Source organism: Solanum lycopersicum, chromosome 6 (assembly GCF_036512215.1).
Source record: "Solanum lycopersicum chromosome 6, SLM_r2.1".
Lineage (NCBI taxonomy): Eukaryota > Viridiplantae > Streptophyta > Magnoliopsida > Solanales > Solanaceae > Solanum > Solanum lycopersicum.
Genome location: NC_090805.1, coordinates 25,768,572 through 25,788,183, shown reverse-complemented (window position 1 = coordinate 25,788,183; position 19,612 = coordinate 25,768,572). Strand labels below are relative to the sequence as shown.

General features: G+C 35.5%; 1 protein-coding gene across 1 annotated transcript in view; it reads right to left on the bottom strand.

Annotated features, from left to right (window-relative positions):
• Nucleotides 1-1,068: 1,068 nt before the first annotated feature.
• Nucleotides 1,069-19,612, bottom strand: part of LOC138349293 (uncharacterized) — a 30,766-nt gene continuing 12,222 nt past the window's right edge. The window contains exons 4-7 of the mRNA XM_069299613.1: nucleotides 2,200-2,339; nucleotides 1,571-1,707; nucleotides 1,322-1,438; nucleotides 1,069-1,212 (exon numbers count right to left, since the gene is read on the bottom strand). Coding sequence (XP_069155714.1) covers nucleotides 1,069-1,212; nucleotides 1,322-1,438; nucleotides 1,571-1,707; nucleotides 2,200-2,339 — 538 coding nt within the window. The remainder of the gene's footprint in view (nucleotides 1,213-1,321; nucleotides 1,439-1,570; nucleotides 1,708-2,199; nucleotides 2,340-19,612) is intronic.

Below are 19,612 nucleotides of genomic sequence, written 5' to 3'. Positions count from 1 at the left end.
GACCCTAACCTTTACTTAGAGATATTTACTTGTCTTTGTTTAGTTAAACACCTCTTAGATGGGTCGCAATTGAAAGTTCAAGAGGGGGGTGAACTGCTCTTTTTTCTTTCTTAGATGAAGTGTAGTTGACTTAAGATACACTTAGTCGACTCTACAGTTTAATAGAGCAATATAAATTATGCAGTAAATGCGGAAAGTAAACTTGACACCTATGTCCAGTATCCTTGCGTTGCGAGGGTGTTCTCTTCAAGCTTTTGAAACTTCTTGAAACAAGTACAAGGTTTGTGTGTAGTTCTAAGAATGACACTCAATTTCTCAATTCACTCTTTTTTTTTTACACAAAGGCCTCACCAACAATATTTTCTCTCTTCTCTCTTTTTTGTTCACACAGTAGTATTACAATGTTTATCAAAAGTAGAGTTGGGAGTAGTGGGATGATTCAGACTCGCTGTACAATCTTTCCTCCTGCAATATGATATATTTTTATAGATTCGAAACTTGAATCTTTATCCTTGTGAAGAGATGGCAACCCAAGAGATTTGATCCTTGGAAAAAAGGCAATATATACTTATTTTCCAAGTACGTGGTGAGGAGTAGTTGACAGAGATTTTAGCCGGCTCCCTCTAAATAGTTACCTTGTAAAGCTAAGTTATGATTATCTGAGAATAGCCGAGAGTATAATAGACAAGCAATAAGTAGATACCAGATTGCAGACATAAAAATCTCAAGCAAACCAACAAATGGACAAACAATCAGATTATATCCAGATACTATAGATAATAAAAGTCTCCCCCTTTGGCATCGGCAAAAAGGAAAGAATATGAAGTAGCAGCAAAAACCAAAGAAGAACCACAAAGTCTTAAAAGGGTAACACAAACCAATACACAAACAGTATTAGAAAGGAAGAGCAATAAAAATTCAGCGAGGACGCAGGAAATAGGTCAAGGTGTTAACAATGGGTGTAGACATCTCCTCAAACTTGGAGGAGAGATAAGTGGAGATGGCCTTTGAGACAACTTGAACCTAGGTGTCAATCTTGATAGCTTCCTTCACAATCTGATCTAGTCGCTAGTGAATGTCATCCACATCAACACTTGTTTTATTAGAGACATCCTTCACATTGTCAGTTTTGTGGTGAGCAGCAAGCAGCAGGTCTTTCAAAGAATCAACTTGTTCCCCGTTGGCAGCCAGCTTGGTCATGACATCATCTACCTGCGTGACAGCGATGGACATAGCATCCTTTTTTCTTGCATTGCAACAAGATTCTCTAAAGTAACATTAAGTTTGGCAGTACACATAGGGGTTGAGGAAGATGATTTACTCTTCTCATGCGTATTGCCCACGCCTTCACAGTCAGCTTTAAGAATCCATGAGGAACCAGAGTGAACGAAGCCCATGCTTTGGAAGGCACGAGAGTTGTAGCACTGCTTGATCGGTACTAGAGGGAAAAATCTTCGAGGCAGAAGTACTGATGTTCAAAAATACGAGTGAGCAGCATCCCAAATGGAAGGCTAAAAAGGTCGAAGTTATCTTCCGTCATAGTAGAGATAATGAAGGAGAAAAGATTCACCTTAATGCAAGATATAAGACAGTAGACAGAGAAAGTATCGTGCAGGGTGAGCATAGAGTGAGAATCAGCCCTAGGAAGGAGGGTGGTAGCCATGATATGAGAGATCACAGGAGACTCAAAAGGAAGGTCTTTGAGACCTATATGAGGAGGGATAAGCTTGGAGGCGTCAAGGATAATTTTATGCTTAACTTGATCGTACGAAACATCACAATCAGAAGGTCAGCCGGTCATAGGAGGGGCCATTATTCCAGAGCAAGAAATACCAAGCATATAATCCAAATTCTTACGGTCAATAAAAATTCACATAACTAAGGATTCAAGTTCACTAGGTTTAGGGGAGTGAAGATTGGCATAGAATAGACGAATAAGGGGATAATAAGAAAACATGGGAATTGTAAAGATGTTAGCCCAACCCTGAAATTCAAAAAGGTTCTTGATATGGCAGTCCAGAGAAGATAGCATATCAATATGAATAACCCTTCCATGCACAAGGGTTTTATCTTTAAGGGAATTTAAAGTGACTCGCGAGACGGGTTCCAGAAATAAACTTTAGTATCAAGAGAATAAATAATAAAACTTTATGTTCTTCTTAGAGGAGACACAATCATTAGAATCAAGAGGAAGCTTACCTCGAGACGAAGCAACAGAGGCGGGATGAAAAAAATTGTCCGAACTCTCAGAGTCGATAAAGATAGAGGACTGCTTCTTGCTTTTGTTTCGAGAGATTTTACGAGTAGCATGAGAGGAAGGAATGGAAGACTTTGACATTCTAGATTAGGAGAGAAAAAAGAAGACTCATAAAAAAACAAAGCAAATAGGAGAGATATAAAGGCAAAGAAGGAAGGGAAGAGGAAGGGTTTTTGACATGACTAAAACAGATGGGGAAGGGAGAAGTTAGAACATGTGTACTTAAAGGGAAAAAGTAGAAGAATTAAAGGAAACACAATAATCAAGGTGACAAAAATATGGAAAGATGAGCACATAATAAATTCAGGCAATCAATTCAGCAATTAAGGGGATTTTCGACAATATTAAGATATTTTCTAAGGAAACAAATCTATAGTCCAAAAGAGGTTTAGTAAAAATGTTAGCTAGTTGAAAATCAGTACTAATGAAAGAAATTTCAATATCACCATTTAAAACATGATCTCGAATAAAGTGATGTTTATGGTTATATGTTTGGCCTTAGAATGGTGCACAAATAGCACTAGAATTATCACACAATTTTAACACGTTTACAAGATAACTCATAATCACTCTACTGATGAACCATCCGTATATTGAGCACAACACTGATATTCATAATATTTGAGCGCAAGACTGATCAATAGAAATATACTTTGCTTGCGTAGTAGAGAGAGAAACATATCCCTATTTTTTTGTTCCATGAAATCAAAGATTTTCCTAAAATTTGACATGAGCCATTGGTGATTTTCCGGTCGTCTTTATCACTTGTATAGTCAGCGTTAAAAAATCCTTCAAGAAAGAAAATTTTCTCTTTTGGGTACCATAACCCGTAGGAGCATGTTCCCACTAGATAACTAATAATACGCTTAACAACAGTAAGATGAGATTCTTTAGGAGCTAACTAAAATCTTGCACATTTACATAAGTTGAAAATAATATTTGGTCAACTAGCAATAAGATGAAGTAAGGGACCAATCATACCTCTGTATTTTGTTTCGTCGACTTTCTTATCTTCTTCATCTTTATCAAGAGAGCAAGTTGAACTGGGAGTTCCCAAAGACTTTGAATTTTCCATTCCAATTTTTTGGATAAGTTCCTTGTAGTACTTAGTTTGAAATAGATTAGCCAAATTTATCATATGTCTTTCTCAGATTGACAAATTTATAGTCCGAGAAAGAAGGTTAACTCACCCATCATACTCATTTTGAATTCGCTCTGCATAAGCTCAGAAAATTCCTTGCATAAAGAATTATTAGCACTCCCAAAAATAATATTGTCAACATAAATTTGAATAATGAGATTTCCAGAGGATGACCTTTTAATAAACAAAGTGTTACCAATTTTTCCTCGAGTAAACCGTGATTAATTAGAAAATTACTAAAACGATTATACCAAGCATGAGGTGTTTTTTCGACATTGTAGATATCTTTAGAAAGTATGAAAACTTGATAGGTAAATTTGGGGTTTTCAAAACTTGGAGGTTGTTTTACAAAAACTTCATCATCAATGAAACCATTTAAGAATGTACTTTTTACATCTATTTAAAATAGTTTAAAACCTTTATGAGTTGCAAATGTCAAAAGTAATTAAATAGATTCTAACCTTGTAACGGGAGCGAAAGTTTCATCATAGTTGACTCCTTCCTGTTGAGAGTATCCTTGGGCTACTAGTCGAGCTTGTTTTGACTCACATATGCAGATTCATTAAGCTTATTCCTATAAACCCATTTCGTTCTAATGATGGATTTGCTTTCAGTTTAGGTACTGAATTCCAAACCTTATTTTTCTCAAATTGCCCTAGCTCTTCTTACATAGCTTTGATCCAATGCTCATATGAAAGAGTATCACTCAGTTTCTTTATTTCCAATTGAGAGGGCAACATGTGTTTCATTTTTTGATTCTCTATCTTTCATGCCTTCATTTAGGTTTCCAATAATAAACGTGTTTGGATAGTATGCTTCACTTCGTCATTCAGTTGGAACTGTCTCAATAATAGGATCAACATGTTGTTTTTCAATAGTCGGCTCCTTTTCACTATTTGTTTCCTTGTGAGTCGATATGAAGAGTTGGTTTTCTTCATCATCTGTGCTTATTCTAATCTCAACAGATTTTTTAGTATCATAAGAAAAACATGAACGAATTCTTTAATATGTAAAGTGCGCTTATTAAAAGTTCTATAAGATCTGCTAGAGTTTGAGTACCCAAGGGATATACCTTAATCACTTCTAGCATCGAACTTACCAATGTTATATTTGCCATTGTTGTGGATGAAACACTTGCATCCAAAAGGATGAAAGTATCCGATGTTAGGTTTCATACCATTCCATAGTTCATATGGTGTCTTATTGAGGATGAGTCTGATTAAGCAACTATTCCTCACATGACATGTTGTGCTCACGGCTTCTGCCCAGAATTTACGCGAAAGAGAGTGCTCAACGATCATAGTTCTTTCCATACCTTTTGGCATTCTATTTTTCCTTTCTATGACTCTATTTTGCTGCGGTGGTCGAGGAGATGAGAAATTGTGTGTGTAACCTTTTTCATTGCAAAAAGTTTCAAATAATTTGTTCTCAAACTCTCCTCCATGGGACTTCTTATAGATGAAATATAATATCCTTTGTCATGTTGAAATTTTTCATAGAAGAACTCAAAATTTTTTAAAGTATCGTCTTTATGAGATAAAACATAACCCAAGTAAAACGAGAATAATCATCTACAATTTTGAAAGCATACCTTTTTCCTCCAATACTGGTTATTCTGGTAGGTACGAATAGGTCCATATTTAACAGTCGTAGAGGTTTATTTGTGGACACAATATCCTTACCAGAAAAAGATCTTCGAGTTTGCTTACCCATTTGACATGCGTCGTAGATGTGATCTTTCAAATAGTCTAGCTTGGGCAGTCCAATGACAAGGTCATTTTTGTCTAGCTTCTAAATTAGGTGCATACTTGCGTGACCGAGTTTTTAATGCCAAATCCGGGGATCATCTGTCATTGAGGCTAGGCATATGTGTTCTCCATTATTTTTCGCATAATCAAGAATATACACATTCTTTTCTCTGCTCCCTTGAAGTAGGTTGTTTCCAGAAAGATCTTCAATTAAGCATTTATCCTTTTGATATCGAACTTCAAGATTTGAGTCACATAGATGACTAATTCTCAATAAATTGTATTTAAGTCATATAACTAATTAAGTAACATTAGTAATATCACAAACATCATTGAAAGTGATTGTCCCAATACCAATAGTTGTTCCTTTTGAATTTTCGCCAAAGCAAATGCTTCCTCCTTTATATTCAACTACAGATTTAAACAGGTTTTATCTACTGTCATGTGGTTAGACATCCGCTATCCAGATACCATTTTCCTTTTGTTTTCTGCGGAGATCCTGCAAAATAGAATAAATATATTATTTTAGGTACCCAAGTCTTTTGGGGTCCTTTGAGGTTAAATTTTTTTGAATTTTTTCTTCTCCAAGTCCATTTAGAAGAATCATAGTTTCAAATCCTGCAATTGAGAGATAAGTGCCCAGTCTTTCCATAGTAATTGCAATATCTAGGAAAAACTTCTTCACAACTGGAATTGCTACTGTTAACTTTTTGACTCAGTCAACTTGTAAGACCGATTATAGCTAACATAGTTTCCTTTTGAAGAGCTTTTTATCATTGGAACCCTTATTACTTTTAGAGGGTGATTTGAAATTCTAGATCTATTTTAATGGTTTTCAAAAGAAGTTTTAAATTCATGAATTTCCTTATACAGAAGATCTTTTCAACTTCACTCACTTCCAATTTTATTCCAAGTTTCTTTTTTCATTTTGAATATTTTGAAAATCAGATACAATTCTATTTAGGTCAGCCACAACAAGATCTAACAAAATTTTCAAATCATTACATACCTCTTTGCTTTACTCTCTGATTGCCATCAAGCAAATGTTTCCAATTTCTTCATGTTTGTTCTCAAAATTGTCTTCATCACTTGTAAGGACCCAAATTCTATAATCCGAATCACAACCGACGTCGTTGACCTCTCAGAGGTCATAGACAAGCTCTTCTTGCATTCATCACATTCATATGGTTAATTTTAGTGGAAAATATAGAATTTTTTAAAATGTATGAAGTATACATAGACTTCAAATAATTATTAACTAGTTACATCATATACTAAGCTCAAAGTAAATAAAAAACCATCTATCATAAAGAATCAATTCAAAGGGAGAATCAATATATCATAAATAAGTTTGCTAAACGGATTACAAAAGCTTGGAAAAGAAAGTATCTGAATAAACGCTAGGGACAACATCCACTAGCTATGTCTACTACTAGTCTAGACTAAAACTTTGTCATCTTCGAAATCAAGAAGACCTACCAAATGGTTTGGAAAACGCTGATGTCCAAACTGCTGCAATGAATCTTTAATCTGCTTCTGACCTTCATCTATAAAAATAGTAAATTTTATAGGGTTAGTATAACACTTATACTAAGTATGGGTGTATGCACACATACACATAAGTCTATGCATGATCAAGGAAAGCTCTTCCTTAACAACATGTTATTTCTGGAAAGTATAGTCACTAGACTTTCCTAATTCGTTATTTGTGAATTGTGGTATGAATATGATGTATTTTAATGCATTCAAATCACAAAACTCATTTTATATGTGATTACAAGACATTAGAATCATCAACATATTTTTAGAACAAATCTAGCGAAGATTTGAAATTTTAGTGTCCCCTAACCCGAGCGCTCTATTCTTGACACAGTTTATTTTTTGGTCTTTTTCTTGTTGTTATTGTTATTTTTTGGTCTTTTTCTTATTGTTATTGTGTAGTTCAATAATTCCTTTGGTCCTATGTTTTACTTACAAGTGCAATGATTCATTATAGTCCCATACCCACAATGAATCAAGTAAGTAGTCCAAGGACTAAGGAATGATTTCACTATCCTTACAATGAGTCTTTCATTACATTGTGTATTCATTAACACTTCATAAGCCAGTCCTCTATTGGCTATGCCATTTATTTCATCGTTTTCGTATTAGGCAAGTTATTAAGCTTTGATTTGCTATTATGTTTCTACTCCTCTTTATTGGCATCATATAAGAAGTCATTATAAGCCAATTTTATTTGGCTCTGCCTATTATTTGCTGAAACTTCATTGGTATTGATATTGTTATTGACATTCTTAAGCTCTTACTTTCATAGCACACTTTGAACATACGTTCCATCACCTTTGTTTCTTGCTTTCTTAGAGACATCTTTAGAAGTAAGATCATGCGAGCTAACATGAAATCTAGTGTCTTTCCCACACTGAAAAGAGGTGATTCACTGGTTAAAATGAATCTAGATCATGTGAGATAATCATGAAATCCAGTGTCTGCCCCACACTGAAAAAGGGTGATTTTCGCTAAGGCGAATCCATCTCAAGTGTTTACCCCATATTGAAAGGGGTCGCTCGCGGCTATAGTGAACCAAGAACATTCTTTTGAGCATTAACCTACATAGATCATGTGAGCTAAACATGAAATCTATTGTATACCCCACACTGAAAAGAGGTGATCTCACTGGCCATGGTGAGATTGGAACATACCTAGGTCTTTTAGGTTGAAACCACAGGCTAGTTTCTATGTTGGCTAGATATAGTTTGAAGACTAGGGACGTAAGGAGACTACTTATTCACCTTGGTGGTAGCCTCGTCTCATGAGACTTACACGTGCAAGCACATGCTCATAACTAGTCTATCGGTGCTTTGCTCACTTTCATTATCTTCTTATCTTTTCGAGTTGACTCAAACATTATGGAAGCTTGCTTCTAGATTGAAATTTACTTACTCTATTGATGACTTGTCATCCATTTCTTTACATTTATGAAATGTGAATTTTCCTTACATAACATCTTTGGTGTTAATCAGACTTGTCTCACATGTTCTAACACCTTTATTATTGAAGTATTTTTAACATAGTAGCTTAGGTTAAGCGAGACTTGTCTCACTTCTTTTAACAACTCATTCTGGTCACTTTCTTAATTTAGACATCTTTAGTTATGTTATTACTCGCGTTACTTGCTTACTTTCATTTAGTAGCTTCATATCATCGTTTATGGATGATGAGCATTTCATTCAACGAGTTGCATATTTTGATAGTTCAATCTCTTAGAGCATGTTGGGAGTTGTCCCAATGAATGGACCGCCCTTGTATATGGGTTCGTTGAATTAGTTTAGAAGTGATTGAGTTGTCATTTCATTAGTTTGGCTACACAAGATTGGCTTATGATTAGTATTGTCCTAAACAATTTTGGAAAGGATTACATAACCATCTTTCTTGGCATAAGCCAACTTTCATGTTCATCATGCTTAAGTTTTTATACATTATACATTAGCCAATCTTTTAGGTATTTCAATACAACATTATAGCCAATTCCATTCATCATTCTTAGACAAAGTATTGTTAGACATTTTATTGGCATAAGATAGGCAATTCATTCAAATGTGATAAAGCCAATCTTAGTTCATGACTTTAAACATAACATTTTTAAACATCTTGGACAGAATCATATTAACATGTTATGAATATAACATCTTCATAAAGTCACATTAACCGTAAGTATGCATCAAAACGTCACACATCAACGCTTAAACATTTTTGGACATAACTTAAGAATACATCGTTCTTTAATTCACGTAAGAAACCCTTAGCATTATAGGAGTTCCATTCATAGTTCATTTGGCATTTAACAATCAAGAACCCTACACTTAAAAGATCAGCAATCACCACATACGAACAGCATGATAAAGACTAATCTATACAACATATAAATCTTAAAAAGGATACTAGGGAAAAGGAAAGTTCGACGAGAACTTTGGTAAAACAGTGCTAGTTTTGAGATCTCATGGACTACGTCGATGGAAAGTACTCTTCGAGAAAGAATTCAAGTATAGAAACCCATACCTTAAGTAGAATTTGAAATACGAAGACAACCTTGAACAAAAACTTGGAGAAACCTTGAAATCTCCTAGAACGTCTATGAACTTTCTGCCTCTTTCTTTCATTCGCTTCAGCGTTGTGTTCTCTGAGTGTTTGATCATGAGTTTTAGGTTTCAAAACTGATATTGAATCATTCAACTAGGATTAATAAGTTAATTAAATAAATAAATAAATAAATTACTAAAAAGCCCCTCCTAGATTGACTAGAACTAAGAAAACACAACACTTAGTTAAATCTGAAATTTTTCCTCAAAATTTCGTTTTGCCCCTTTAAATTAATTAATTAAATGACTAATTTAATTAATTAAGGGACCTATGGTAATTACTAAAGTAAACCTAAGTTATTGGAACCACTATTGCCTCATCAACTAATAAATCAGACGCGAAGCTCTCTTATTAAAAGGAGAAAGTAATATTGTACGGGGGAGGGGGGGCTTTGTAGCATTTTGTGAGCAGATAAAGTCCAGAGAAATAATTGACAAAAGTAATAATTTTATTTATTTTTTTGATTTTCAAAAGTACATTACCAAACAGCTAAGATGTACCTGATATGATGTGAATACTACAAACACTGAAATAAAGACTTAAGTCAACTATGTCCTTTCAAAATTGTTCGCATATTTCACTTAAAAACCTCAACTAAGACTAGTACATATTTGACTCTTTGTACTTGTGTACCTGTGCACAACTTTCAAGTTCTCTTCTATAAATGTGTGAAATGTGCGTGTGCATATGGAACTTTCAAGTTCTATAAATATTTGAACAATTGTCTCAAAAATATCATTTAAGTTAGTACGTATCTGTTTCTTGTAAATTAGTTAATCGTGTCTGTTTGGACTTGAAATTCATGTTGGCATTTAGGTTTTTTTCTGTCTTGTTTGTTTTGAAGTATTTAGCGAGTGTTTCATTATATTGAGATTTTCCTAATTCATATCCTAATGTAGTTTCGTTATGTCGAACTTTATATTTGCATTTCATTGAGTTGAGATCCATTTTCGAGTTTGCCCTATTGATATTTGAGTGAAAGGGAAGTTAATACACAGGTCTCGAATGCTAAAATATCTTGTTGTATACAAATCAGAAATGGGCTAAAGATAAAAAATGATCAGCAGCTGAAGGCCCAGAGTCGGTCCAGGCAAATAGAACCTGATTTTTGGGCCCAAAATAGTCCACTTTAGACATTTGATAGCTTTAGATATTTATTATTGTAATTAGGGAAAATTACGCGGCTATGCATAGTTATACTACTTAATTACTCATCGTAGCTATAGTTTGCTATAATTACCACTCGTGACTAACATTATACATTAATTACGTGGGTTGACTTTGAGTTTGTATAACTAGTCACGTTTGTATACGTATAATTTGCCAAGATATACAAATACATATGTATAATATATAATTATATATTTAACCTATATACATATACAATTAACCTCTATCCCACTCTATACCCTCTCATGATTGCCTCTCTCCTTCCTCTCTCAATCTCTCTCGCCTATCTCATTCCTCTCCCAATCTCGCTTGCCAATATACAAATGCATATGTATAATATACAATTATATAAATATACAATTCACCACTCTCCCACTCTCTTCCTTCTCTTGCTCGCCTCTCTCCTCCTTTTCCCAATCTCTCTTTCCATATATACAAATACATATGTATAATATACAATTATCTAACCATTGTAGATACAATTCACCTTTCTCCCACTCTCTACCATCTCTCGCTTGCCTCTCTTCTCCCTCTCCCAATCTTGCTTGCCATATATACAAATGCTATGTACAATATACAATTATATACAATTATACACATATACAATTCACCTCTCTCCCACTCTCTGCCCTTTCTCGCTCGTCTCTCTCCTCCTTCTCTCGATCTTACTCACCTCTCTCCTCCCTCTCCTAGTCTCGCTCGCCTTCTCCTTCCTCTCCCAATATCTCTTGTCATATACAAATACATATGTATAATATACAATTATCAAAATACGATTTAACTTTCTCCCACTTTTCCCCCTCTCTCCCCCAGTATCGCTCGCCTCTCTCCTCCATATAACATGTAGCTACAAATTGTAATTATCAAACTATAGCTATGAAAAGTAATTAGTTACTTATTTCCATGATTTCTTTCTTCAATTTTTTTTTTTAAAAAAAATTAATCAAAATATTTAGCCATGCTTTACTCATATTTTAGTTTTGTTGTTCGGATGAACATGATAAAGCATATCCCACTTTGTTTTTACTTTTATTATCAAGGTTTGTATTATAAATCATTTTTGTACAGTACTAGAGTACGTAAGCAACTGAAAAATACATTTTAATAACCTATAGTTTCTGTTTTATGTTTATCAAATATAAACACATACATCTATAAATGTAAGAGTCGACTGATACACTCAAACTTACTTCTCAAATAAGAAGTAAAGCGGTCGTATCAAGTAAAGAACCCAACTAATGAGGTTGGGATCGTTCCCACGAGGAAAATAATTGAGACTTAATTTCAATCTATTATTACTATTATTTAGTCAATTATTTCCTTAGAAAACAAAGACAATAAAAGGGGGGTTTTATTTCTAAATGAATGAAAATAATTAGCTAAATTAAAGTAGACAACTAACAGATTCAAATGTTGGAGTTTAATCAATTAATAAAAGTAACTAGGGTTTACGTGTTTCCCACAGGTTCCTAATTTGATAATTCTAATTATAACAATTTTTTCCTAGTATCTTGCATGCAAAGTGATAAGTTATGTATTTCTAAATTTTTCGTTCGGCGTCTAGAAAATTTCACTCCGCACCTTGGTCCGGCTACGTGTGTTACTATACTAACCCTTACCTTTACCTTATATTAAGCATTGTATTCGATATTTGACTAAGTTATTACCTCGTACCAATCAATATTAGCCTATTAGATAGTATACAATAAATCTATGTTGATAATTATTTTCCTATTATCTACCTCCTTGTATCGGCAAGTAGCATTAAGGCGATGTCTAACGTTGGTCATCCGTTAAAAAGACTTCCAAGCGAAAGAATTATCAATACATGCAAGACACTATTACAGAATTGTTATTTTATTTAGATTTTATCTTATTATTCACCGATGGTTCCCACAACCCTAGTTATGGAGTTTAGTTACTCATAGTCATAATCACAATATTCATATATATAATATAAGAATTCATGCACTTACTTCAATGAGAAAGAATAAAATCTAGAAATTTACTTGACAAATCGACAAAATCACCAACAATCAACTCCAGATAAAAGGGTAACAATCCAAAGCGTAATAATCAAAATAATCTACTAACAAAGAATATAACATAAAAGTATCTAATAACCAAGAGTCTAACCCCAAAAACGAGGTTTTTCGAACTATTTATAAAAAAAACAAAAATCTAATGAAAGAAGAACTCTATTTGCTGAAAATATTTCAAAACGACGGCTAGGTCGACGGACCTCGCGATGGATCGTCGTGGTCACGACGGGCTGTCATGGGACTCCGTCGTCCCATACTTTGCAAATTCTTTTGCTACTCTCTTCATTACCCTCGACGGCAGGTATGACAGATCCTCATAGGCACAACGGTCCGTCGAGGGTCTCCGTTTCATAACACTTAAAATCTTGGAATTTGGGGTACTAGGACTACTTCTCTGATCATCACGACGAACCAGCAGGACGGACCGTCATGGCTACGACGGTCCGTCATTCAATTTGTAACCCAACACTTGGTCAGACTTCCCCATCTTCCTTCAGCAGCTTCACTAAGATGCCACCTACGAACTGTCTTAGGCACGACGGACCGTAACAAGCTCCGTAGATGGTATTTTTTTTGCATTTCTTGCTCAAAAACTTCCACGCTCATCTTTACACAGATTTCCTACAAATAAATAGAAACTTACATAAAAATTAATACAAAAAGACTTTTGGACACACATTAAACCCTTAGAAAAAGAGACTCTGACAATCAGAACGGTTGTGCAGGACGGACCGTTGTAGATGTCCGTCAAAGGACACTTAGAAAAAGTGGGAGACCCTTAGGAAATGGGTCTCTGATCGTCATGACTGTAGTGGAGGACGGACCGTCGTGGGAACGATGGTCCGTCGCATGTATCTGTTGGTGGACACTTGGAGAAAACGTACAGTGGGATGTTGGAACATACCCTAGACAGTCCGTCGTGGGTACGACGGTCCGCCATTAGGGTCTTGTTCTGTCATTCAGTGATACAACTGGGGATGCCACAATCATCCTTTATGACTCACATTGAATACTTAGTGATAAGCTATATGTTTCTAACCTAAATACCTAGTAAACTAGAAATGTTAAAGCACCTATTTCTAGAGTTTTAACAAGGCAATTCTGAGGATTCTCAACCTAGGTCAGAAAAAATTTGTAATTAACCCATCAATAAGAAATAGACTAATACTAATTGATAAACTAAAGTGCAATGTAAATGGGTAGAAATTAGAGACACATACCTGAGAATTTGAAAAAAACACGCGAGAAAGGTACTTTGTGATCAAGAAGAGAATCACAACAGCAGACTCCGACCAGTAGAAAGAAGAAATCTGGAATTAGGGAATTTGGGGAAACGATCGGTTGATAGGGAGGGGGGGTATGAAGTTGGAATTTGAAAAGGGAGGGAAAATGGGAGAAAAGGGGAAGAAAATGGGTGAAATGAAAGGGTGGGTTTTTTAAAGGTTGTCAATTTTTAAATTACCCCAACCGGGTCGGGTCGGGTACACTCATTAATGATGCAACGAGTCCCCGACGATTGTCCGTCACAGATGCGATGGTCCGTCATTAGTTCCGTCACGTGTGCCCTAGTTTTGAAAATAAATGAAAGATGTAACTGGCATGACGGACTCATCCGACGATCCATCGTATGCGTGATGGTTCGTCGATGTGTCCATTAGTAATTGTTGCAGTGCGATTTTCTGCAGAATTTACTAGTGATGTGCCTGCAACTTTAAAAACCCATTAGTAGAAAATGCTACCATTACTAGAAAGAAAAATTTTATGTATTGGGTTTCCTCCCAACCAGCGCCTGATTTAACGTCGCAACCCGACTGAGGATGCTTGATTACTCAGACTTCATCAAGATGGTATTCCTCGATTCCTTCATTCACCGATTCAGCATGCCCGAAATAGGGTTTCAATCGTTGTCCATTTACCTTAAACTGCACACGCTCTTTGGTTTCTAACTCAACTGCTCCATGAGGGAATAGTTGGGTAATCAAGTAAGGGCCAGTCCATTTGGACTTGAGCTTGCCCGAAAGCCAACGCAACCTAGAATTGTCTAAAAGCACCAAATCCCGAACCATAAACTCTCGTTTTTCACTTAGGTCATAATCCTTCTTCATCTTTCTTTGTAGGATATAACAGATACAGATTGGAGCTCACCACTCTGCCTCATGGACCTACAAATGTTGAAGGTCGTTTCTTCATTGTTTTACCAAAATTTCATCTGCCCCTTTTCCATATCAACTAAGGCTCTACCCGTAGCAAGGAATGGCCTCCCAAGAATAATAGGCACTTCAAAATTGACTTCACAATCAAGAATAACAAAATCTGTCGGAAATAAAAAAATCCACTTTTACTAGCACATCGTGGAGTATTCCTATAGGCCTTTTCACTGTTCGATCCGCCATCAGTAGCCGCATCGCAGTGGGCTTTGGGTCACCCAAACCCAGCTTCTTGTACATCAAGAGGGGCATGAGATTTATGCTTGCCCCCAGATCACATAATGCTTTCGCAAAATGTAATGACCCGACTGCACAAGGAATAGTGAACGCAACTGAATCTTCTTTCTTTTGTACAAGAGATCTTGTAGCGATAGCACTACAATGCTGCATTCTATCATCATCCTCGGAAGTGATCGATCTTTTCTTTGTAACCAGATCTTTCATAAACTTGGCATAACCGGACATTTGTTCTAGAGATTCTACCAAAGAGACATTGATAGAAAGTTGCTTCAACATTGTTATAAAACACCGATATTTACCATCCTCAGTCTTCTTCACTAATCTTTGAGGAAAGGGTGGTGGTGGTCTAGGCATGGGAATTACCTTTATAGGCACTTCAACATCTTTTCCAGTGTTATATTCTACTTCACCACTACCTTCTATTGCCTTATCATTATCTTTTATCACCTTTTCCTCCTCACACGACATAGGTTGGTCAATGATATGCTTACCACCCCGTGTAGTGATTCCATACAGTGTCCATCATTTTTCAGATTTTGGACAGTGTTGCTAGGAAGAGTTCCTGGTTGTCGTTTGTTCACAGTCGCAGATAATTGGGCCATTTGCTACTCAATCTGCTTAATTGATATTGCATGTGTATCGAATTTTTGCCCAATACCCGATAAATCACTCCTTAATTCTTTAATGTGCTCATCATTAGCATCAAACCTCCTCATAATTTTGTGCAACATATCCTCAACTTGCGCCATACTATTTCTACCATCCCTAGGAGTAACTTCACGATTTTGAGAAGGGACATAGGGCTGATTCCTATCATTTCTATTACTATAGTTACCCTTGTTGAAGTTGTTGTCGCAGTTGTAGTTTCCATCTCAGACATAATGACCCTCACGGATGTAGTTACCATAGATCTGACCTTGGTATCCTTGAACTTGGCGCCAATTCTCCTGATTTGAGCCTTGGGCACTCTATCGAAAACCCCCCGTCTGTCCATTTACCGCATAGGAATTATCCTCATAATAGCATTTATCATTTGGTGGTGGTGGTTTAGACAAGTAGTTGACTGCATTTATTTTTTCTGCACCCCTGGTGACATGTTTCAATACCAACCCAAGCTCAGTTCTCATCTGAGCCATCTCTTCACGAATCTCATCTGTGGCTGGGTTGTGAGTGGATTGCACTGCGAAGGTATTTCTCCTAGTATCTAATTTTCTAGTACTCCAAGCTTTATTGTTTCGGAAGATTTTCTCTAACTTTTCGGCAAACTCTAAATAAGGACACTCCCATAGGAACCACCCGCTATAGTATCCAACACCGCTTTATTATAATCATTCTGTACCCGATAGAAGTATTCCTTCAGTGACTCATCATCTGTACGGTGATTTGGGACGCTTCTAAAAAACGAGGTAAATCTATCCCAAGAACTACTAACAAACTCTCCTGGTAGTTCCACAAAGTTGTTCACTCTGTCTTTGTGGTTTAGTTTCTTGGAGACCGGGTAGTAACGTGCTAAGAAAACGTCCCTTAGTTGGTTCCAAGTGAAAATTGAGTTATAAAGGAGCTCAGTGAACCAAATAGCAGCCTCTCCAAGTCAGGCCTCTTTACACAACTTTTACACACTTCCCTTACCTTAGCTATATGGGCATGTGGATCCTTAGAAGGTAGCCCTGAAAACAAACCTCTAGCAGTGAGTATTTGCATCAGGCTACTAGTTACCACAAAGGTGTGGCCTGGTGGTAGAGGGGGCAAGACAAGTGGCCCATCGGAGTATGCTATATTGTCATAGCCTTGTAGTATTCTTGGGGACGTGGAACACGATTTTGTCCCCTCTATTGGTTTTCACCCAGAGCATCGGGTAATAACTGACCATGAACATCAACCGGAGTTGGGATGTTCTGGTTTGATCATCATCATTAATACCCAAGTTTCGATTCATGTTACATAGTGTACTCTCTAATTCGTGATCGTAAGGAAACAAGAGTTCTCTTGCTCTCCGTGTATTTGGCATACAACGAAGATAGTTCTGCAAGAATAAAAAAAACAATAAACAAAGTAAAATTAAAAAAATATCGACTAAACTATAGTAATAAGTTTAAGTTAATCTAAAAACTACTTTCCCCGGCAACGGCGCCAAAATTTGATACGCTTAAACTTACTTCTTAAATAAGAAGTAAAACGGTCGGATGAAGTAAAGAACCTAACTAATAAGGTTGAGATTGTTCCCACGAGGAAAATAGTTCATACTTAACTTCAATCGATTATTACTATTATTTAGTCAATTATTTCCTTAGAAAACAAAGACAATAAAGGGGGGTTTTATTTCTAAATAAATGAAAATAATTAGCTAAATTGAAGTAGACAGCTAACAGATTCAAATGTTGGAGTTTAATCAATTAATAAAAGAAACTAGGGTTTACATGTTCCCCACACGTTCCTAATTTGATAATTCTAACTATAACAATTCTTTCGTAGTATCTTGCATGCAAAGTGATAAGTTATGTATTTCTAAATCCTTGGTCCAACATCTAGAAAATTTCACTCCGCACCTTGGTCTGGCTACGTGTGTTACTATACTAACCCTTACCTTTACCTCATATTAAGCATTGTATTTGATATTTGACTAAGTTATTATCTCGTACCAATAATTACTATCCTATTATATAGTATAAACTAAATCTATGTTGATAATTCTTTTCCTATTATCTACCTCCTTGGTCCGGCAAGTAGCATTAAGGCGAGTTCTAACGTTGGTCATCCGTTAAAAAGACTTTTTAGCGAGAGAATTATCAATACATGCAAGACACAATTATAGAACTGTTATTTTAGTTACATTTTATCTTATTATTCACTCACGGTTCCCACAACCCTTGTTATGGAGTTTAGTTACCCATAGTCATAATCACAATATTCATATATATAATATAATAATTCATGCACTTATTTCAATGGGAAAGAATAAAATCCAAAAATTTACTTGATTAATCGACAAAATCACCAACAATCAACTCCAGAGAAAAGTGTAACAATCCAAAGTGTAATAATCAAAATAATCTACTAACAAAGAATATAACATTAAAGTGTCTAATAACCAAGAGTCTAACCCCAAAACGAGGTTTTTCGAAAAATTTATAAAAAACAAAAACCTAATCAAAGAAGGACTCTATTTGCTGAAAATCTGTCCAAACGCGGCTGGGTCAACGGACCTCGCGACGGATCGTCGTGATCACGATGGGGCTTCATGGACTCCGTCGTCCATACTTTGCAAATTCTTCTGCTGCTCTTTTTATTACCCTCGGCAGGTATGACGGATCGTCACAGGCAGAATGGTTCGTCGAGGGTCTCCATTTCATAACACTTAGACTCTTGGAATTTGGGTACTAGGAATACTTGTCTGATCATCACGACGAACCAGCAAGACGGTCCGTCATGGCTATGATGGTCCGTCATACAATTCGTAACCCCACACTTGGTCAGACTTCTCCATCTTCCCTCAGCAGCTTTACTACGATGCCACCTACAGACCGTCACAGGCACGACGGACCGTCACAAGCTCCGTAGGTGGTAACTTTTTGCATTTCTTTCTCAAAAACAATCACGTTCATCTTTAGACAGATTTCCTGCAAATAAAGAGAAACTTACATAAAAATTAATACAAAAAGACTTTTGGACACACATTAAACTTAAGGAAAAAACATTAAAAATATCGTGAAACCACGGTATATCATCAACCCATTAATTTATTGTAAATAATATATATACTTATAAGTATGGCTGGCAATAAGACTAGGCAACGGATCGAAATGGGATCATTGGACCGGAACGGGATGAGTTGACCGATTCGTTGACCGGTACCAAAATTGCCGAGACGGATACTCGGTTCCGTCCCGTCTCACTATATATCGGGATGAAACCGGAACTTACCAGACCGGACCGGAATGGAACGGGATGGGATAAACGGGATAACACATCTAGTTATTTCAAAAAATATTTTTTTTGAATTACGAAAATATGAATATTTTTTATTTTTCTATGTTTAAATTAATAGTTTTTAAATTTATAATGTAATTTTTTACTTAAGTTATATAAAATTTTACTTATTAAGTTTGCAAGTTAAGTCTAATTAAGTATTCAGGATTTAAATTTTTGAAGTTTATGAGTAATTACTTATTATTTATATGTATGTTATAATTTTTTACAAGTAATATTTTTTCACTTATAATTTAAATAAATTAAATTTGTAAGTATAAAAAATAAATAAAAATGATAAAATAATTACACAAATTAAAATATATCAATTTAATTTATGTAAATTTATATTATATATTACAATTTCAGTTTACAACTACTAGTAGAGTGCATAGTTTACGCAACCACATTCTACGAAGGACGCTGTTTAAACTAAGTCTCAAATGTAATACTAATGTAATATTAATAGGGGGTAGTTGGGTTACTTGGGTAGTATTTATTATTTAATATAAAATATAAATTATAATTTATAAATATATAATATAAATTAATTATTAAATATATAATAAAAATTAATTAATAAATATTAATTAACCAGAACCGGATCGAACCAGACCAGAAACAGGATAAATCGATACCAATATATCGATACCAAACCTCGGCTACATTCCATTCCGTGTCCTGATTAGGGATGTCCCGTTCCG